Consider the following 23,793-nt stretch of genomic DNA (forward strand, 5'->3'; position numbering starts at 1 on the left):
TTTACTCCTTCTTATGATTACTATTTCAACTTTAGTTATTTAATTTCCCTACCCACCAGTTACCCACTATGTACCCTAATCCTATACCACATTATTTACATTCATACCGGAAACATGCATTTACCGTAGCCAAACTGCAATCCCACATACTTTTCCTCCAGTCCTGCTTAACCTTTGGAATTACCCCTAAAGGGCTTACCTTAAAAGTTCCCATCTCCGGGTGCAATTCCTCCTTCCACCAGTCTCTCCTGGACTTCCAGAACCTTCAATCCTTAGCCCTTACCCAACTTGTCCTGAATCTCTACACTACTTCATGTAACCACCACTCCCAACAGCTCGTATCTCTCTTCAAAGTCCTCCACCTCTCAAACCCTTGCTTGGAGAACACACTGAGGAACATCATCCTAGAAGCCAGCTGCAAACTTGAGTTCCATGCCACACACCACCTGAAAAAACTATCCACAGTGCTAGTGCAACACCTAAGAAGTGGGGTCCCTCTCCCTATCCCTCACAAACACCAACCACAACAGAGCCTTCAACAAACCCCCCTCATAGCCAACAAACCTAGCCTAGCCACCCTACTCAATCTCCCCATCCCAGCACATACCCCACACAGACCAAATCTCAACTATAACCACAGTCAAATGCCACATATCACCAGTCCCAATTCAGTCCTAAACCATTCATCCAGATCCCTCTCTCCTCCAGAGACATCTGTTCTATCAAAAGGCTTAACCTTTAGCCCCACACCTAAATTCAACCACACTGCCCTGGTTAAAGATCTCCTCTCATTCACCCGGAACCTCAACTGGAAATATCACTTCACTACCCAAACACAGCCCCCAAGTACTAGACCCAGTGTTGAACCCTGTCTAGAACAGTTCCGACTGCCTTCTCAAAGGGATCCTCCTCCCCTCCCCCAAAACCATCCCTTGCAGACATTTCAGGAATTCCTCACATCCAGTGTTGCGTCCCAGTCCTTCTTGAAGAACATCCCGACAACCCCCAACATCACCCCAGCTGAATCCCATGCCATTAAGGAGCTGAAAATAGACCGCTCTATTGTCATCCTCCCGGCGGATAAAGGCTCCACAACTGTCGTACTTGACCGTGTGGAGTATGTGGCAGAAGGACTGCGTCAACTCTCTGACACCTCAACCTACAAAGCTGTTACCCAGGATCCCATTCCCTCCATCCAGACTGAGCTGCAAAAAATCCTAAAAATCCAAGGTCCCTCACAAGGCCTCACAACGGCTTCCATAGACTTACTCACTCCACCTGAGCCACGTACCCCTACCTTCTACCTATTACCCAAAATCCACAAAGAGAACCATCCTGGCCGTCCCATTGTAGCAGGCTTCAAATCCCCAACCGAACGTATCTCAGCTCTGGTAGACCAGCACCTCCAACCTATCACCCGCAGACTCCCATCCTACATCAAAGACACAAACCACTTCCTAGAATGCCTCAAATCCATTCCCACTCCTCTCCCACCTGAAACCTTTCTTGTCACCATAGATGCTACATCCCTTTACACAAACATCCCACATACCCATGGTCTCTCTGCCCTTGAGCACTACCTCTCCCAACGCCCACCCGAAGATCTTCCAAAAACCTCGTTCCTTATCACACTTACCAACTTCATCCTCACCCATAATTACTTCACTTTTGAAGGCCAGACCTACAAACAAATCAGGGGAACGGCCATGGGAACCAGGATGGCTCCCTCCTATGCCAACCTCTTCATGGGCCGCATGGAGGAGGCTTTCCTGAAGACCCAACAGCTGCTTCCCCTGGCCTGGTATAGGTTTATAGGTGACATCTTTGTGGTCTGGACTCATGGTGAAGAAACACTCCTTAATTTCCTCCATAACCTCAACTCCTTTTCGAATCTGAATTTCACCTGGTCCTTCTCCAAAACCCAAGCCACCTTCCTGGATGTTGACCTTCATCTTGTTGAAGCTCACATCCACACCTCTGTCCATATCAAACCCACAAACAAACAACAGTACCTTCACTTTGATAGCTGCCATCCTTTCCACATCAAACGCTCCCTTCCCTACAGCCTAGGTATTCGTGGCAAACGTATCTGCTCCAGTGACGAATCCCTCAACAACTACACCAATAACCTGACCAGTGCTTTCCTCTCCCGCAACTATCCTGCAGACCTTGTCCACAAACAGATTTCCCGAGCAATACATTCCTCCCCGTCCAACAACAATGTTCCTACCCCCAGACCACACAGAAGCATCCCCCTTGTCACCCAATATTATCCTGGTCTCGAAAACATCAACAAATTACTCCGCCAGGGATATGACTTTCTCAAGTCAACCCCTGAAATGAGATCATCCCTTGACAAAATTCTCCCCACACCACCCAGAGTTGCCTTTCGTCGCCCCCCTAACCTCCGTAACATCCTTGTTAAACCCTACAATATTCCCAGACTACCTTCTCTACCCAGTGGTTCCTACCCCTGTAACCGACCCCGCTGCAAAACCTGCCTCATGACCTCCCCCCACAACCACCTACTCCAGCCCCGCTACTGGTAAAACATACACAATTCAAGGCAGGGCTACGTGTGAAACTACACATGTCATTTATCAACTGACATGCCTGCACTGCACAGCCTTTTACATCGGCATGACAACAACCAAACTGGCTGAGCGCATGAACGGACACAGACGAACTGTCCGCCTAGGAGATGCCCAATACCCAGTAGCGGAGCATGCCCTTCAGCATAATTCTAGGGACCTAGGAACCTGCTACACCGTATGTGCCATTTGGCTTCTCCCACCCAACACCAGTCCCTCTGAACTGCGGAGATGGGAACTTGCACTCCAACACATCCTTTCATCCCGCCATCCCCCTGGACTGAACCTACGTTAAACAACCTCACTCCCATTCACTCTTCAGTCTTCTCCTCTTTCCCTTTCCTCTTTAGCCATTCACGCATCTTTTCATCCTACTAGTTGTGTTTATCTTTATACTACATACCTCTTTACTTCTGTATGCATCCTCTTTGGTTTGAAGCTGGCACAGTACTTAGAGTAGAATATCTTTGGCTTCCCTCTGACAACCATGCCTCCATCCTTGCTACCCTCCCTGTTTACCTTTCCCTGTTGCTTCATAACCTGGGTTGTGAGTAACTGAATCCACTTTCCCTTCTTCCCTTTTTTCCCCTCTCTCCTCCCTGATGAAGGAACAACGCTCCGAAAGCTAGGAATGTAAATTTTCAGTTCTGTTTTATGTGTATCTATCGGCTGTACTGAGCTGAGGTAAGTACTGGCCAGCCCCTCTATCTCTTTGTTAGTATTTGTTTCACATCTTATATGAGATTTTCCATTAATCATTTATATTATTACTTTGTCTGTGTAGTGAATGAAAGGATAAATAATTTTCCTTTTTTGTGCAAGTTATTTAGAGTATTATGATTCTAGACCATATACACTCCTGGAAATGGAAAAAAGAACACATTGACACCGGTGTGTCAGACCCACCATACTTGCTCCGGACACTGCGAGAGGGCTGTACAAGCAATGATCACACGCACGGCACAGCGGACACACCAGGAACCGCGGTGTTGGCCGTCGAATGGCGCTAGCTGCGCAGCATTTGTGCACCGCCGCCGTCAGTGTCAGCCAGTTTGCCGTGGCATACGGAGTTCCATCGCAGTCTTTAACACTGGTAGCATGCCGCGACAGCGTGGACGTGAACCGTATGTGCAGTTGACGGACTTTGAGCGAGGGCGTATAGTGGGCATGCGGGAGGCCGGGTGGACGTACCGCCGAATTACTCAACACGTGGGGCGTGAGGTCTCCACAGTACATCGATGTTGCCGCCAGTGTTCGACGGAAGGTGCTCGTGCCCGTCGACCTGGGACCGGACCGCAGCGACGCACGGATGCACGCCAAGACCGTGGGATCCTACGCAGTGCCGTAGGGGACCGCACCGCCACTTCCCAGCAAATTAGGGACACTGTTGCTCCTGGGGTATCGGCGAGGACCAATCGCAACCGTCTCCATGAAGCTGGGCTATGGTCCCGCACACCGTTAGGCCGTCTTCCGCTCACGCCCCAACATCGTGCAGCCCGCCTCCAGTGGCGTCGCGACAGGCGTGAATGGAGGGACGAATGGAGACGTGTCGTCTTCAGCGATGAGAGTCGCTTCTGCCTTGGTGCCAATGATGGTCGTATGCGTGTTTGGCGCCGTGCAGGTGAGCGCCACAATCAGGACTGCATACGACCGAGGCACACAGGGCCAACACCCGGCATCATGGTGTGGGGAGCGATCTCCTACACTGGCCGTACACCACTGGTGATCGTCGAGGGGACACTGAATAGTGCACGGTACATCCAAACCGTCATCGAACCCATCGTTCTACCATTCCTAGACCGGCAAGGGAACTTGCTGTTCCAACAGGACAATGCACGTCCGCATGTATCCCGTGCCACCCAACGTGCTCTAGAAGGTGTAAGTCAACTACCCTGGCCAGCAAGATCTCCGGATCTGTCCCCCATTGAGCATGTTTGGGACTGGATGAAGCGTCGTCTCACACGGTCTGCACGTCCAGAACGAACGCTGGTCCAACTGAGGCGCCAGGTGGAAATGGCATGGCAAGCCGTTCCACAGGACTACATCCAGCATCTCTACGATCGTCTCCATGGGAGAATAGCAGCCTGCATTGCTGCGAAAGGTGGATATACACTGTACTAGTGCCGACATTGTGCATGCTCTGTTGCCTGTGTCTATGTGCCTGTGGTTCTGTCAGTGTGATCATGTGACGTATCTGACCCCAGGAATGTGTCAATAAAGTTTCCCCTTCCTGGGACAATGAATTCACGGTGATCTTATTTCAATTTCCAGGAGTGTATAATATAAATGGCATATAATAAACTCAAGAGTGTAGACATCAATGACAAAGCAGTTATGAGATAGATAAAATGTTTTAAATAACTGGAGGCCCACATTGACAAATGTGGGTTGGGTAATACAGAAGTAAAATACACAATACAACAAAGCAGGAAAGTAATAGGATGCATATTTTCTTTTTGGTGGAACAAGAACATTTTCACCAACAATAACAAAAAGAGTGGGTAAGCTAATGGCTGAAACTGTCCTATGCTATAGATCGGAACTATGGATTTTAGATGCTGACTTCAAAAGAAGACCTGTGGAAATTGATTATTTGGATGAATGGATATGTTTGTATGGGCACGTAACAGCATGGTCTACAGTGCCCACACGAAAATAAATTGAGACGAGAGCAGGGAGGTGGGGGGAGAGCAAAGTAGGAAGATAAAACAGCTCAGAAAACAAAGGTAACAAAAATTGACAAACTATGTGCATAACCACACGGAAACATGGATCTAAGTACTGTATCAATATTAAAACATTAACTACGCGGGATGAAAGTGGTAAAGGAGCTAAAACAACAGAGCAGATGGGTGTGGCTGGCTGACTGCAAGAAGAAAAGAGGAGAAGCCAGCCACTCTGCAACACTTTAAAACCTCCAGCCTAAAACTTTAGGCCAGAGTTCAGACAAATCACAAAACTTTAAATCCTTAGTCACACTCATCTCATCATCAGCTAAAATAGAGTGAAGATCCCCACCAATATTTTTCTCTGTCCTTGCTTCACAGTATAAAATTCACTCTGTTAGCCGCGTGGGGTAGTCGCGCGGCCTAAGGTGCCCCCATCGGAGGTTCGAGTCCTCCTTCGGGCATAGGTGTGTGTGCTGTCCTTAACGTAAGTTATTTTAAGTTAGATTAAGTAGTGTGTAAGCCTAGGGACCTCAGCAGTTTGGTCCCACAGTCCTTACACAAATTTCCAATTTACACTCTGTTAAAATATGGGTGGATAGATATGTGCACGCCACAAGCACCACAACATGGGGGAGCCTCTCGCCGCTGTAAAAAACTTTGTGTGAGAGGGCAGTGCCCAATTCTAAAATGTGCGAGGGTCACTTCATCCACCTGAGCAACTGGCAGGAAGAACGCCATGGCCGGGTTGTTGACTTCACCAACCATAGCTTATTGGCCGTCCCTGCACCTGTTCCTTATCCCACAATTGCATGCACTTCCTGTGTAGTGCAGAAATGACAACCTGCAAGGAAATAATACTGTGCCACATCCTGTCCTCTGCACACCTCCTTTGTGGCCCAATCGGCTTGTTCATTTCCCCGTATCCCTACATGACCTGGCACCCAGCAGAATGACACCTGCTTACTCCACCACTGCCATTGGAGCAAGTACAGTTGGTCATATATAAGATGGACAAACTCCTCGGTGGGGTACAAGTTGTGTAATGATTGTAACACACTACGGGAATCAGAGCAGATGAGAAACCGTTTGCCTTGAATAAGATGCAGCTGCTCCAGCGCCTTCAGGATTGCGTGGAGCTCCACTGTGAAAATGGTATAATCGTAAGGAAGGCAAATCCTGGTGACATGTCTAAAATAAGCCTGGGTCTCTGGAGGAGCCAAGGTGGAAATCTGCTCCAACCTCGATGTAAAACATTATGACCGTGCGCGATCCTGTGCGCGAATCCACAGGGCCTTGTTGCTTACTGCCACTTACGAAAACGGCGTGCCAGTGGAAGGTGAGCAATGGTATGGTATGCAGGTGTATATGGTGTCACAGAGTGATGTACTTCTCGCAAGTGAGAAACTGTTTGTTTACTCTTAGGACAATGTATCTTTGACTTGTTATATTGTATGTTCTGTGACTATGGAATAAAGTGTTGTTGGACTGCTAATCGCTGCTCTATTGTGATTCACGACGTAACAATTTGGTGCCGAAACCCGGGATAGACTTTGCCCGAGACAATTCCACGATTGTCGTAGTGAACCGAATTCTGGACGCACGTCACGCGGCAATACTACGACGGGGTTTACTGCAGCGATTTGTTACACCACGCAACAAGCTCTTCGACGACAACCGCCATCATACACAGCTAAGTTCAATTGAATTATCACGCAACATGTTTTGTAATGCCATTTGTAAAGGCAACTGATTACATTATTGCCGCTGTGTACTGCTATTGTAGCTGTTCGATTAGCGCTTTAACGAATTATCAGATCCTACGCTACGCCTGTAGATTGTTTATGACTAGTGCTGCCATCTAGCGACCATCAATTGAACTACTTCGACTAGCGATCCAAAGATAACGCCTTACTAGGACCAGGTGATCGCTAGCCGACACTGCTTTAAACTTTTGAGTAATCGGACGGAATGGACGTGCCAGACCACAAACCAGAAGCGCAATTACACTCTCTAAAAAGAAAACGTATGAGAGAAAGAGCAAACATTACACGACTCGTGGCGGAAGTTGCAAGGTTGCCCGACACAACGGAAATCGCGGATTATAAATATTACAATGACAGATTGGGAAGCGTTCTGGACCGCCTCGTTAAATTAGATGAGGATATTCACGAGTTGTTAGATGATGGCGAATACGAAGAAGATGCTCCTAAATGCGAAGATTATATAGACACCGCGAGACTCACAATTTCCCGATTGTCTCACGAAATAGAGAAACAGCTTGCGAAATCGGTAGCAGACATAAAGATTCCCGACAATCCGCCGGCACAATCTGTAACAATGAGTGTTCCCACAGCTTCAGTAAAACTTCCGCCGATCAAACTTGAGCCTTTTTCAGGCGATATTGAGACATGGGCGCGATTCTGGGAGCAGTTTGAGCAGTCGGTTGACAAAGATCCGACGGTAACTACAATCAATAAACACATTTTTCTTCGCGGCTATCTCTCGGGAGAACCAAAGCATTTAGTGGACGGTATTGCGGTGACGGCCGAGACGTACGCAGAAACGAAGAGGATTCTCCGAGCGCGTTATGGCAACAAGGATCGAATAATTCAAGCCCACTTAGATTATCTCGAAGCCATAAAACCAATTAAGCTGTCCACCCCAGAGGAACTTAATTCAACATTCATTGAATGCCAGCGACGTATTCAAGTTCTCCGGGCACTTGGGGAAGACGTGAACGGATACGGCCGTGTCCTTGCGCCGAAAATTTTATGCGCTTTTCTGGATGATATATGCCGCCGCTGGATAATTCACGCCAAGCGTACAGGAATATCCGAAGGGGACATTTTGCAACTGATGGAGTTTCTGAACGAGGAAGTCGACGGGGCGCTTACCACGCAGAAGATACGCGGTGAATTTTCAAGCACTTCTAATAACCTTCCCACAGCGTCCACACTTCACGTACACGCGAAATCTAAAAGATCGACTCCGAAGGATACCAGCGTAAAGGAACCATTCTGCGTCTTTTGTGAATCTGACGGTCATTGGGCGCAAGACTGTAAGAAGATCGTACGCGTTAATGATCGAATAGATAAATTGAAACTAGCAAACAGATGCTTTCTTTGTCTTCAACGTGGGCACAAAGTGTCAAATTGCAAAAAGAAAGAAAAGGCTCAGTGTGTTAACTGTAAAAGACTGCATCATAAGTCCATTTGTGAGGAACGAAAGGATATTAGGGGCCCTGCGGGTCAGACAAACGTTACTTCCGTTGGAAAGGTATCTGACATATGGTGTGGACAGTGTTTTATGTGCCTGGTGCAACGTAAGTAGCCATCGCCTGATGTGAAGTGGTGGTTCACCAGTCTCTGCACACAGGCTGGGTATGGGGCTCGTTCTGAATGCCCCAATGGGCAACCAAGTCCCTTCATGGTGCACTATGTCCAAATTTTTTAAATAAGAGGGTCTCACGGACCCATAGACGGTGCACCCATAATCCAGCCGAGATCGCACAAATACTCTGTAAAACTGGAGCAGACAAGTTCTGTCTACTCCCCATGTACTGTGGCTAAGACATTTTAAAATACTTAAAGCCTTAAGTGACTGTTTTTCAGGTCCTTAAGATGTGGTAATCATGTAAATTTAGAGTCAAATACAAGGCCCATAAAACTCACTGTGTCTTTAAAATTAAGAATAATGTCCTTCGTCCTCAACTCAGGAAAGTTTAAAATGGAACAAGCATGGTTAAAAAGCACACACACATGCAGACTTCTCGGTGGGAAACTTAAAACCTCTCTTCTGCACCCATTCATCCAAACATTGAAGAGTTAGTTGCAACTGAATGTTGTCGTTGCGATGTTTGAAGAAGAGTAAAACACAGAGACGTCATCCACAAACAAAGAACACTGGACAGGACTTTTCACTATGACCATAATGTTACTAATAGCCATGGAAAAAACAGTCACACTCAAAACGCTACCTTGAGGGACACTGTTTTCCTACTCAAAGCAATCAGACAGGACAGCACTGACTCGGTATCTAAAATATCGTGGCGAGGGGAAGAACTGAATAAAAATGGGAAGACATCCACGAAAACTGCATTTGTGAAGCTGCTCCAGGATAAGATGCCTCCAAGTAGTATTGTAGGCCTTCTCGACGCCAAAAAATATACCTAGAAGGTGATGCCTATTTTATAGCCACCTCCAATAGGGCCAAGTTATCAAATGTGGAGCAATACTTCCTGAACCTACACTGAAAGCGCCTAAGAAGTCACCTGTCTTCTAAGATCCACACAAGGCGGCAGTTGACTACCCACTCCAAGGTCTTTCCCACACAGATAGTGATGGCAACACTATGGTAGCTGCTTGGGGATGTACAGTCTTTTCCAGGTTATGAAAGAGGAATTAAAATTGCCTCACACCACGAGTTGGGAAAGTGACCCAACGCCCAAATGGCATTAAAAAGTGCAAGGAAGATATCTTTGTTTCGCCTTGTGAGGTGCTGCAGCATACTGTAATGGATTCTGTCATGACCAGGGGATATGTCACAATCTGCATACAATGCATAATCCAGCTCCCACATGGGAAATGGGCAACTGTAACCTTCATCAGATGTGGACTGTAAGTCCAAAGTACACCTTTCAGCTACTGCTCTATGGAGCTGGAAACCTAGATCCTGACTGGCAGTTGCAGTAACTGTGCAAAATAGGCCACCATAGACTGGGCAATGTCTCCTGGATTGGTTTGGAGAGTCTGTTCCTCATTACAGCAGTCATGGGGCACCTCCCTCCTCTCCCATAAATTCTCCTGATGGTCTCCCATACAACAGAACTCTGTGGAATGATTAATGGTAATCAGGAACTGTTGCCACAACCTCTTCTTCCTCTCTCAAATATGATTCCGAGGGTTCCATCCTGGTCCCACAAGCAGCTAGGGAAATAAGGGTCCACTCAGCCAGAGCCCTGCACACCTGAGTAAGTCTTAAACAGCTGAGGTGCGGCAGGTTCCCCAGAGGTTGTCCACTTATAACTGTTCTACCTCAACAGCCATGCATCACATCAGTGCATAGTACACCTTGAGATTGAAGGTTTTTTTTATAGAAGTTTATTCTGTCCTCGTGATACGGGCTGTCAATTCAAAATCCCCATTCCCTGAGACACACAACATTCCACCGACGTGCTGCACGGTGGTTGCTGAAGAATGACCAGAGCTTTCAGTGACAGAGGACAGTTGGTGCTTACCAACCCCCAGATCAGGAAGCCCAGGGTTGCTAAGCCCATATGCAGCAAATGAATGCTGAGCCCCTGAGGGCAAATGGGTTATATACAAAGGAGTGCCAGATGTCAAGAATTGAGGAGGGAGTGGGAGAAAATAACACTGGAGTAAATGCTTGAATGAGGGCAAATTAAGCAGTAGCAGACAGTTTCCTGGAGAGGGCAACCACAGTTCAGAGACATTATTACTGACAATAACAACACTGAATAACAGTTCAATTTACCATAAAAATTACAACAATTAAAAAGGCAATAATGATAAAGTGTTTCCAAAAGCCACATAGCTGTATGAAGGTGCTTTATTCACAACTACCAGTTTCGTGTCAGTATAAATGCATCTTCAGGTTTATAATGGTTACATTTCCATAATGTAGATGGACAATTATTGACTTCCAGCTTTCAGGAAGTTATCCACATTAAAAGTCAAACTGCAATGGTGGCTTGTCATAATAAAATCGAGTACATCCAAAACATGCTTGTAAAAATGTACAAAGTATGTCTGCTGAATGAACCAAGTTGGATAACACCTCATAGGATATATACCAAGATTCAGGAGACACCATCGGTATAAAACCAATGAAGTAAAACTTAAAATCCTGTGTAACGTGTGTACTTCTGTCATATTGATAACTGGCCAATGTGGTGTAAGCAGCTCATAGAGGCTAGCAATACATTGATTATGCCATAGAGTGACACATTTATGATGGCCAGCATCTTTGATGCTTGGAGTCAGTGCTATATTGGGCCAGAGACAGGAAATAGAGGCACAGAGTAGCAGTCAGTGTGGCACGGAAAGTCGGCTGGCTCCTCCTGGGTATGTTCAGTACAGACTGAGAGAAAATCTGTCTGGCTAAAGGCACTCAACGACCCTTAGGAGAGATAACTGTTTTTCCAGATTTCACGGTCGGGTAAGCACAGAGAGATGCCGTGCAACTGTGGTCTGAGGTGGAGATTGTTGGACTTCGTACAACAGTAGTATCCTTGGTAACCTATCGACAGCAAAAGATTAAGGTGGTATGTCTAATTGTCTGTATTATGCCTGTATTTTTCCTGTGTAACATGTGCCTACATTTACAGTTGTGCAGCCTGTTGTGGATACCCGAGGTGATATATCAGTATTTTGTTAACATTTTGCTACTATCAACATACAACTGACTCTCTTAGGAGTAGTTGTAATTCGTATGTTAGATCAAGCAATTTCTAACTTCACCATAACCTTTCTGTTTATATGTATGTCATACACCACGCCTGGGTAGATGACTGTGGAATAAGGAATTTCTGATTGATATAAGCAGAGAGACAGTAAAGGCTCGCATTACAGTGACAAATATTCAAATATAGATTTACGTAGAAACAGATATTTAAGTATCTGAAGGGATATCCTTATCCTTCTATTTTTTTTTTTTTATTATTTGAAGAGGCATTAGTTGTTTTACTCATGTTGTTAGCACACAATGTCTCAGCTAATTTTGTGTCCAGTGGTATCTGAGACTCGTGTAAAGTTCTAGTGCCATAAGACTGACTGAATTATAATGTGTGACCACTGTGTCTTTTAAAAATAAAATTATCTGTGGGAGACCACGTAGTCTCTCAGTACTGTGACTGTAATTTTCTTGCAACTTGGTAAAATCCTGTGGGTATCTGCACTTAATGATATCAGTTTGCAGGAACTAATTACAGCTGTTTTCAGATTACCTAATGAAACGGTTGACATAATGCAACATTCATGGATCTCCTGTGAACACTGTCAGTAGTACTAGTAGGACGCCATTTGCCACTGTATAGTGCGTGACGCTTGTCGACTTATCAGGGCTGAAGCTACTCGGGCACCTGAGTTGTTGTCAACCGAGCTGCAGTAAAAAGGAATTCACTAATACTTGTCAGGTGTTGGTAATTTAAAGTAATCTTAAGGGTTGTTAATGCTACCTCATTGTGACAGTATGCGAAATGATTTCACTGCCTGGTGGGCACGGTGTGGATATAAATTTGAAAAAACTCTTTAATTACTATTTACTTGTCAGTAGAAAATTGTGCCTGCTGGACTGAGTTGTGTAAATAACTATTATGGTTTTTGGTTTTTCCGATCAAGGAAATTCAAATAAGTTTTAACTGTGTAAATGGTCATTATGCTTTACTGTTTTTTTATTAAATAAATTCAAGGAAATTAAAATTTTAAAAGGAAGTAATTCTATTTACACTGGTGTCCATAATTAAAACAACAAACTGCTATTTTCCCATCCTGTGTCTAATTCACAATATAATCATACAAACTGTCTATAGATATCATTGCGATTGTGTTCTAGATGGGAGATCGCATTCTGGTCAACAGACAATCACACAAGCAATAACGTCAGGCACCTATCAAGCAGGGTAGTGTTTGCAGGGTAGTCCCGCAACCACAATCACTGTGTACACAGTCACAGATGGTGCAGTATGGCACAGAGAAGACACCTACAGACACTCTGCTGTGGAGGGCGAATGGAAGCAGAAGAGTTGCAAATTGATGAGGCATGGTGGCTTAATGCGAATCATTGTGCTGTTTCTCAGACAAGGTGACAGTTTAGAGAGACCAAAACTGTATCCCAGAGACCAGGACAGGGCTGACCATGTGTGACATCAGAAAGAGTGGACTGTTATTTGGCTGCGAGGCTATGACAGTACAGAGACTGCAGTCATGTGTGTGCGAGTTGCATTTGCGTGAGTGTGCGTGTCGTCTAGTTTTGACGAAGGCCTTGCTGGCCGAAATCTTATTTGTGACAGTCATTTTGTTGTGTCTATCTGCAACTCAGAATTTCCACTATATGGTGAGTAGCAACTTTCCTTTTCATAATATTGTTACATTCCTTCCTGGATTTTTCACTGTTTAATAGAGTGTCTCTGTGTGAAGATGAGCACATCTTGCACTAGTGTGGAACTGTGGTCTTAGAAGGTCTGTCATAATGAGACAAAACAAGGACGGACACACTCGGGATATGCATGTGATGATGAAGTAAGTTCATTTACAATACCTTTTCAGAGTACAGGTATACATGCAACACGTGGTAGAAAGAAGAGGTAGCACAAGAAAATGCTATGCTTTTTTTTAACATCTGAAGAAAGAAGCAGGAAGTATGAATGAACAGTTTTCTATATTTTCATGTGTCACATTAGCTGTTTGTTCAAACAGACAGGATGAATTTCATTGTAAATTCCATATAATTATTCACTGACTATGTAAGCATAAATATAATTGAGCTGGTAAATAGTAATAAACTGTTTATAAATCCCACACAGGAGGTTACTGATACAACTTCTCTCCATTACTGTATATCTTGACTTGCCACGCATTCTTTAAAATGCTCCTCCATTATAAGAACAGAATGAATGAATACGTAAAATCAGTATAGATATGAGCCAGAACTGCTGATTGTTACAGTAAAACTGAACTCAGGTCAACCAAAACCAGGGTTATCTGAAAGATCTCTGAAAATCACAAATAAAAAAATAAAATAAAATAAGAAGAACCTGTACTGGACGAAAATAATTCATGACAAGTGAGCTGGACCGCAGTTACAGGGGAGAGGTGAATGCCTGAACTCAAGTGGGTTCTCCACCCACCAACTCACTGCTCTCATAAACCTAAGCTGCCAATAATAAACCATTTTACCATAGTGGTTCTTTGCTTCTATTGCATGTGGTGTGTTTTTGTGCTATGGTGACTAATTGGTAGTGTGTTGTGATTACCTTAGCTGGTAAATAAGTTGCCATTACTCAATCTAGAAAAGGAAGTTTATTGAAAAATGTTGCAGCTAATTAATGAGATGATGTTTCTAACATTTCAGAATGGGGGAAGTTGAAACGTAGAGCATTCTTTGATAAATTCTCATACTGAAAACATCTGACTTTGAAAAAGCATGTGAAGCTCTTTATCTTTGGTTCGTCCAACAATGAGAACAAGGCAAGCTTTGATATTGCAATAAAAAGCTAAAAAGTTAGCCAAGTTTTTAGGTGAGGAATGAAAAGATTTTCCTTCAAAATCTTTGTGGTTAGACAGGTTTAAGAACAGCTGTAACAACTGAATGTATGTGGAGAAAAGTTATCTACAGACCCAGATGTGGCTCATGTTTTCAAAACACAGTTTGAAGATTACACCCAAGGCTACTCTAATGAACAAATTTACGACGCTGCTTAGAGAGGAGTTAATTTAAAGTTGTTTCCTACAAAATCCTTAGCTTCCTCAAAAGAAACATCTGCCCCAGGACACAAAATGAAAAAAGAATGGATAACTGTTCTTTTGACATCAAACAAATGGTTCAAATGGCTCTGAGCACTATGGGACTTAACATCTGTGGTCATCAGTCCCCTAGAACTTAGAACTACTTAAAACCTAACTAACCTAAGGACATCACACACATCCACGCCCGAGGCAGGATTCGAACCTGCGACCGTAGCAGTCGCGTGGCTCTGGACTGAGCGCCTAGAACCGCTAGACCACTGCGGCCGGCTGACATCAAACACTTCTCACACATGAAGACTGGCCTCAGAGTGTATTGGGACGTTGAAAAAATCTTATCCCTTGAAGCCTGTTGCCCAAAATGCACTACCAGTTTTGTTTTTTTAAATAGAGCCCTAGAAACACCCCTGGGTGTCTTGTGAATCTTTGCCAAATGGTTTAGAGACCATTTTGTACTGAAAGTTGAAAAGTTATTAACAGAATAATGTCTGTCTAAAAAAGCCATCTTATTGATTAACAATGTGACTACACGCCCTCATGAGCTAAAAATTGGTGCTACTGTTGAGCGTTTCCTTCCCCCAAATATTACTGGTCTACCTCTTCAGACACTGGACAATGGCATAATAGTGACATTTAAATGTCACTACCATGGCTTATTTTAGCACCATCCTGCAAGATAGTGACACACACACACACACACACACACACACACACACACACACACACAAAAGAGTGATACACTGAAGGCAAAGGCAGTAAATATGAAACACACAATTTGTTGCTGTATACCAATCTTGGATAATGTGAAACCATAAACTCTTCAAAGGAGCTGGAATGAACTGTATGATGGGCTTGAAGAAGATGACTCAGAGAATTTTGAAAATTTGACAGATATGAGAAAAAGAATTCCTAGATGTGAAGACATAGATATGCAAGATATGGATGAATGCATTGTTGTGGACAATGTGCAAGAAATCACAGACCAACACACTGTAGAAACAGTGATGCATTCAAATAATGACACTATCTAAGAGCCTGAAGTAGGTGACGCGGATGATAGTGACAGCTGGCGACGGTTTTCGAGCACTAGAGGTAAGCCTACATTAAGAATGTTTCTTTCAAAAAATCTTCTGGGTATTGTATAACTCAGAAATTACAGTACATGTCATTGTTACAGGCTGTCCTACGATTAGTTCAACAATGCAATGAGTCAATGCTCGTTGATGTTTTCCTAATGAAACGATGGTGGGAAATCGCTGCTTGGAAGCGTAGAGGGACACAAGAAACAAACATAAATTACAGGGTGTTTTGAAAGAGTAATTTATAAATTTACATGTTACAAACTATTAAGTACAGTATACCATAAATTAATATACTGTAATTCCAAAAATGTAATTTTACCTTTAATAAAGAACATAAGCGAACCTACAAAGATATTTTTGATTCTGTCTGATCACCAAAACTTTTCAACAACATGTACTGTGATGATGATACAAAATAATGTAGTACATATTCAATGTTAATGGTTTAACTGAAAAACTGTTATTCAAAATGGCTTCTCTGCTTTATTTTGGTTAGTTGTGGCTGTACTGTAATTATGTTCAGGAAGCAAAATGTTCAGTACTGCCCATATACACATATAAAAGTGATCACATTATCCTAGCTTTTGGAACTAATAGTTACTTCCTTGGGGATGAAAGAGAAAGAGAAAGAAAGAAAGAAAGAAAGAAAGAGAGAGGGGTTGGGAAATATCTATTTATCATGACAATGTAATTCTACTAAACTTACCTCCTGCAAATTCATGTGTGCGGTGGAGGACACCTTGAAGAGTGGCAATTGTTTTCTCTAGGGCCAACTTTGTGTCTCCATCACTGTGGTACATCCAAGCAAGAAACAGTGCAGCAAACAAGTCACCAGTTCCAGTAAACACTCCTTTAATTCGTGGAATTCTTATGCTAAACTTCTTTCTCTCTTTACCTGAAAATTTAAAGTTGATGTAAGGAAAAAATCCACATAATAATTTCATGAATAAAAATACAGAAACATTTTTAATGTAGTGACAGCAATAAATTTGAAATGCATTGACAAAAGTCAAATGTAGTCCAGAATTCTCAATTACACAAAACGCGTGCACCCACACACACACACACACACACACACACACACACACACACACACCATGCAAGATCTATCCTAAAAATAATTATTTCATTCCCAGAATGCCACAATAAGGGGATTTGGGGGAGGAGGGGGGGGGGGGTGGAGGACCAGAGGACAAGAAAGAAGTGAATAAGAGAGTGACAAAGGGTGGTGGTGGTGGTGGTGGTGGTAGTGGGGGAGTGACCTAGCTCTATTGAGGATCTTCATCCACCCTACGTTTATTTTGGGCTGTCCTCTCAAATTTAGAATTGGTTAAGCTACATAAATGCTTAGTATAAATTAGTGGATGGAAATAGCTGCCGAGTAGTGCAGGAGGGGAGGAGTGAGTGCTTTCCAGTATATGGACTAGTAATCTATGAGTAATTCCCATAATTATCAATGTGGGTAGACTGGCACTAGGTGTAGTTGTTGGCAGTATACTTAGCAGAAATAGCTTGGTATGCCCATTTCTGCCTGTTAATATACAACCTGGCTTGTTCCTGTTCCCTGATGGCTGTCTTTCATGATAGGGTTTATGGATCGAGATGTGTGTGAATGTGGAGAAAAAAAATACCAAAATATGGTTTGCCATGTCTACAAACTCATAAATTTTGTTAATATTTTTCATATTTTTGGGCCATAGTCATGTGATAATGTTTGAACAATATTTCCACAATTTGACTGACCGAAGTCCTTTATTTCATACTACTACCACGATTTTGAACTTGAGCCATTATCATGTACACAAATGTTGGCTATAATTAGAATTTGTTAAGTGAAGTCATCAACAAGATCTATATATAGTAGTAGTAGTAATAGTAGATCTTGATGATGACATCACTTAACAATATATAATTATACCCAACATTGTTGTACTTGATAATGGTTTAAGGCCCAAATCATGATACTAATATGAAATACAGTTAAATGGTGGAAATATCATTCAAACCTTAAAAATTCTGATTAGTCTTTGGACGAGCATTTGAGTGTATGATCACTGTAGAAACTTACTAGTAACTGAGTGTCAAGGCCCCCTGGAAACAATATGAGGAACTGACTTGCGATGTTGATTGGCAAACAGCAACATGAATTCTTCATTATTTAAAAAAAAAGTGTGATCTGCAAAAGTTTCTATAACTGCTGAAAAATTATCCTAAATCAGTATGACATGGCAGATTACTACCAGCCTCCGAGTTAATCTCATCACAAAACATAGCTTAGTTTCTTAATTATTATATTTTGTTAACACGAGTTTCTTACTGATGCCTTAGTATACCTTTTTTCCACCATTGTTTCTCTTTGAACTGCATCACAACTAATGTGAAAGATAGCATTTGTTAGAATCGGTCGTGAAGAGTCTGCCGAGTCTGGGGCAGAATACTGACATGAGTTATGTGGTCGGTTTAAGACATAAAGGCAAATATAACACATTTAGTTTAGTGGTGGAGAGAGAAAATGGTATTGTACATGATTTACACAGAAATGTATCTCAAGTTAATTATTTGAAATAACAGGGAGAATTACCACTGTTAATAGACTTATTTGTGTAAAAGGTAGAATTACTACTAATTAAACAGTCTACAGTATAAGGAAAAGGTGGAGTACTACTCACCGTAAAGTTGACATGTCGAGTTGCTGTCAGTCACAAAAAAGACACTTATAGTTAGTTTTTGGACAAAGCCTCCTTCAGAGAAGGACACACACATACATTCATTCACACAAGCGAGCACACCTCAGGCATACAAAATCACCATGTCTGGCAGCTTGTACTGGAATGCAACTGTCATATAGCATGGAAGCAGCAGTCTGGAGGGAGCCGGAAGGAGAAGGGATAGCAAGGTATCGGTGGGGGGCAGAGAAGAGCACTGTCTGGTAGAGCATGCAGAGACTAGACTGTCAACAGGTGCAGTGTCAGGAGGCTGTGGGACAGGAAGGTGCAGAAGAAGGGAGGGAATGATGAGCGAAAAAAAGAGGGGAGCAGAGAAGGGGAAAGGGGCATGTGCACGCACTGGCGAAGGACAGAACAAACAGAGGGTGGGAGATGAGAATAGGGAGAAGGTAACAGGACAGAGGGGGTGGAAACTGTTGGGTGGAGGGCATGCAGCCAGGTAGAGGCTGGGATGATTTCAGGAGCAGAGAATGTGTTTTAAGAATATTTCCCATCTGTGCAGTTCAGAAAAGCTATTGTTGGAAGGGAGTATCCATATGGCTCAGGTAGTGAAACTGTCATTGAAATCAAGCGTGTTATGTTTAGCTGCATGTTGTACCACAGTGTGGTCTACTTTGCTCTTGACCACAGTTTGGATGTGGCCACTCATCCTGGTAGGCAGCTGGTTGGTAGTTGTACCAATGTAAAAAGCTGAACAATGATTGCAGCAGATCTGGTATACAACATGGCTGCTTTCACAGGTGGCCCAGCCTCTGATGGGGTAGTATAAGCCTGTGACAGGACTGGAATAGCTAGTGCTGGGTGGGTGGATTGGGCAGGAGGAATATGATTCCTACTGTAAGATATTGGTTTGGATGTGACATAGGGATGGATTAGGATGTTGTGGAGGTTGGATGGACAATGGAATACTACTTTAAAATGGGTGAGAAGGATCTGGGGTAGGATACCCCTTATTTCAAGGCATGACAATAGGTAATCAGAGACCTGATGAAGGATGTGATTCAGTTGTTCCAAACTGAGATGGTATTGGGTGATGAGGGGGACACTCCTTTGTAGCTGGTTCTTGGGGGTGATGGGAGGATTGGGGGTGTGCGGGGAGAGCTGACTGCAAACTAGGTCTGGGAGACAGTGCGTGTCTATGAATACCTTGGTGAGACCTCAGCATACTCTGGGCACAAGCGAGTTATTGCCACTGCAGATACACCATCCCTAGGTGGCCAAGCCGTATGGGAGGGATTTTTTAGTGTGGAAGGTATGACAGTTGTTCCGTTGGCAGTTCGTGTGCTTAACGTGGACAGAGGTGCAAATAGAGTCACCAGAGAGAAGGTGGTCAGCGTCCAAGAAATTGGCACGCTGTGTTGAGACAGAGCATGTGAAATGGATGGAAGAAAAGAAGTTGAGGCTGTGAAGGAATGAGGATAGGGTGTCTTGGCCTTGAGTCCAGACCATGAAAATATCATCAATGAACCTGAACCAGACAAGGGGTTTGGCATTTTGGGGAGCTAGGAAGATGATCTATAGGCAACCCATAAACAGGTTGGCATAGGTGAGTGATATGCAGGTGCCCGCGGCTATACTGCAGATTTGTTTGTATAGCTTCCCTTCAAAGAAAAAGTAGTTGTAAGTTAAAGTTACTAAGGTGTGTGAGGAATGAGATAGTGGGTCTGAAGGATGTTGGGAAAGGTAGAGTTCAATAGTGGTAAGACCATGGGCATGAGGGATGTTTCGGTATATAGGGCAAGGACATGAGCAGTGATGAGCAGGGATTCAGGATGTAAAGGGGTAGACATGGTGGAAGGTTGGTGAAGGAAGTGACATGGTAGGCTAGATTATGAGCAATTAGTTGGAGGTTTTGGTCAACAGGGGCAAAAACTTCTTTCTAAATTGCAGTGCCAGAATTTCTGGGTTTTTAGATTTTGGGGAGCTTGTAGACAGTGGGTGTGTCACTGTGGTGAGGTGGGAAATTGTTTCCACTGTGGTGAAGTGGGAAATGGTTTCAGGGAAGACGTTCTGGGAAGGATTAGCAGAGTTTATAGGTGGTGAAGTCAGATAACTGGCAAAGGCCTTCCACCAGGTAACCACAGCGATTTATAACAACAAGCATGAAACTTTTGTCTGCAGGTAGGATGATAAGGTCAGGATTTGTTTTGAGGTTTGTATGGTTGTCCTTGCTTCTGATGAAAGACTGGTGTTCTGAGGAAGGGACCTGGGGAAGGATGGTGAGGCTAAGTTCAAGGTAAGAAATGACCAGGCAATGGTCAGATGGGAGAGGGAAAGGAACACAATTGGATGTTAGTACAAACTGGGAGTGGCAGGGTTCAGTGTTGGGATAAGGTTGGCTTTGGTTGGAGGGATTGATAGCAAAGAAGTGTTTCCATTGCAGTTATTGGGAGAAGGAGATTAGGACATTGACAAGTCCAGCATGGTTCAATTTGGCTCTAGGGTTACAGGTGAGGCCCTTAGATGCGGCTACACTTCTATGGGGCTGAAGTGGGAAGGTTAAGAACAGTGTTACAGGAAAGTTTCAGCTCTGGATTTGGTGGAATGATGGTAGGAAGTTTTGGGGGATGTGGGAAGTTGAAAAGGCCAGATAGGCGGGGTCTGAGGAGGAACACTGTAGGTAGGGTATGGGTTGGATAGTGGTTTCCTGAGGCAGCACTAGGATGTCAGCAATTTGTATAACTTATGGAGGTGGTGTCTCGAACACTCAACCTAGTGCTGGAGAGCAAGGGATCCAATTTCAGAGACGCGTTGTATCTAGCAGGGATTGGACATTAGCAATGTCTTGTAGAGGGAACAGAGGTAGTTCTGGGATGGCTGTGCCATGGAGATGTGTTTTTGCAGTAAGCGGTTTCTGAGGAGCAGGACCAGTGGAACCTGACAATGTGAAGGTCATTATGAAAGGAGGGGTGAGATTCAATTAAAGAAATCTTTATGGTCAGTCTGTTGCGTGGGATTCCATGGTTTAATCAGCATTTAAGGAACAGGATGCGGGACTGTGTTTATCCAGGGAAGGGATATTTTTCTGAATTGGTGCAGAAAGGTGGAGCAGAGGCCCACTGTGGCAGGGATGGCATAAGGGGAACAGGAATGATGTGGAAATGGGCAAATGAAGGTGTTAGATGGTTGTGAGGGGAGCTGGATACCAGAAAAGACATGTAAAAATACATATAGACCAATAAAAACAAGCAGAGATGCATAAAAATATGAAAAAATGAGTGAAACTATGTAAAGATATGAACAAATACATGAGAAACATACAATAATGTGGGAGAAAAGGATTGGATGAGGTATTGAAGTCTGCACGCATTCCGATAAGGGAAGAGAAGGGGGAAGAGGGATTACTTAGGTTGAGTATTACAATTTCATGTGGCACAAGTAGGAGTGGAAAATAAAATGCTGAAATAGGTGAGGATGAGGGACAAAGTGTGATCAATAGGAATAAATATAATTATCAGTGGGAAGAATTTGCACCATCAGATGCTGCATCAACAATCTGTGTGATCACACTGCCATGTGTTCTACCCGAAGACATCATTGACACATTGTGACTCTGAAGTGTGATTGGTTTGGGCGGCAGTGAATAAACTCAGGAAAGAAGAGAAAGAATGGACACTGAGATGACTAATGCTATTGAGAATAGTAACAAAGGAAAACATCATAGAGTTGTGAGAGGGAAGAAAAGCCGTTAGACAAAATCACCCAATGGAAACTCCAGGTTGGAATATCAACAACATAAGGAAAAGGTGACATGCCGAGCTGCAGACAGGCACAATGAAAAAGATATTTACACATGACTTTTTAGCCAAAACCTTCTACAGAAAAGAAAACACAAACACTTTCATTCACACGAGCAACCAAATCTCACATACACATGACTGCCGTCTCCGGCATCTCGGACTGGAATGCAACAGTCACGTAGCATGGAGGCAGCAATTTGGTGGAGGGAAGGTGAAGGGATAGCAGTGTATGGGGGTCAGGGGGTGTAGAGAAAAGCACTATCAGCTGCAGCGTAGAGAGACTAGACTGCCATTTGATGCAGCATTGGGAGGCTGTGGGACAGGGAGGTGGAGAGAGAAGGGTGGGAATTGGAAGCAAGAAATGAGTGAAGTGGGGAAAAATGGGCAGCTGCATTCTCAGAGTGAGGCACACAAATACAGGTGATAGGACAGAGGAGGTGGAAACTGTTGGGTGGAGGTTATGGGGACAGTAGGTTACCATAGGTTGAGACCGGAATGATTTTGGCAGTGGAGAGTGTGTTGTAAGGATTACTCCCATCTGTGCAGTTCAGAAAGCTAATATGTAAGTGTCTTATCATTGTGCCTTTCTGCAACTCAATATGTCATCTTTACGGTGAGTAGCAATCTATCTTCTTCTTACACTGTTGATATTCCAAACCAGAGTTTCCATTGTTTGATATTGCCTGATGGCTTTTCTGTCATCCTACAGCCCTGTGATGTTTTCCTTTGTTACTATTCTTTATAGCACTAATCTTCCCAGTGTCCATTCTTTCTCTTTTGTTGTATGTTTATTCACAGTTTCCAAATCACAAACACTTCAGAGCCACAGTGTATCAACAATCCTGTCCATGCACAATACACAGCTATGTGACTGTGCGGATTGTTGATGCAGCATCTGATTCCTCAAATGCTTCCCACCATCGTTTTTATTTATTCCTATTGATCCAAATTCCACCCTCATTTTCTGCATCTACCCATGCCACGTGAACTGGCAATAATCAATCCAAATGATCCCTCTTCCTCTCCTCTTCCCATGTCCGAATGCACGCATACCCCCAAACTTTGTCTATCTCTTTTCTCCTACATTTCCATATGTTTTTAACGTATCTGTCCAGATTCTTAAGATGTGTTTATGGTTTTACATGTCTATGTACTTTCTACATTTCTTTTCTGTTATCCTGCTCCCCTAACAACCATCTAACACTTTCATTTCCCCATTTCCACATGATTTCCACTTCCCTATGCCATCCTTGCCATGGTGGGCCCTGCTCCCTCTTTCTGCATCAGTTAAAAAAATTTCCCTTCCCTGGCAAAAACACAGTCCCACATCCTGTTCCTGATTAAACCATGGAATCTCTCCCCCCCCCCCCCCCCCTGCCCAACGGACAAACAATAAAAATTTGTTCCATTGAATCCCACCCCTCCTTTCACAATGACCTTCAGGTTTCCAGACTCCACCAGTCCCTGGCCCTCAGAAACCTGTCACTGCAAGAACACATCTCC

The 23,793-nt window shown here is 43.7% G+C and overlaps 1 protein-coding gene across 2 annotated transcripts in view; it reads right to left on the bottom strand.

Annotated features, from left to right (window-relative positions):
• Positions 1-23,793, bottom strand: part of LOC126419302 (pyridoxal kinase) — a 126,869-nt gene that overhangs the window by 24,706 nt on the left and 78,370 nt on the right. For both annotated transcript variants that reach the window (XR_007575959.1, XM_050086477.1), the window contains exon 6: positions 16,531-16,719. Coding sequence is in view for 1 of the 2 variants with exons in the window: in XM_050086477.1 (XP_049942434.1) it covers positions 16,531-16,719 (189 nt within the window). In the remaining variant the exon portion in view is untranslated. The remainder of the gene's footprint in view (positions 1-16,530; positions 16,720-23,793) is intronic.

Source organism: Schistocerca serialis, chromosome 9 (assembly GCF_023864345.2).
Source record: "Schistocerca serialis cubense isolate TAMUIC-IGC-003099 chromosome 9, iqSchSeri2.2, whole genome shotgun sequence".
In the NCBI taxonomy this organism is placed as follows: Eukaryota; Metazoa; Arthropoda; class Insecta; order Orthoptera; family Acrididae; genus Schistocerca; species Schistocerca serialis.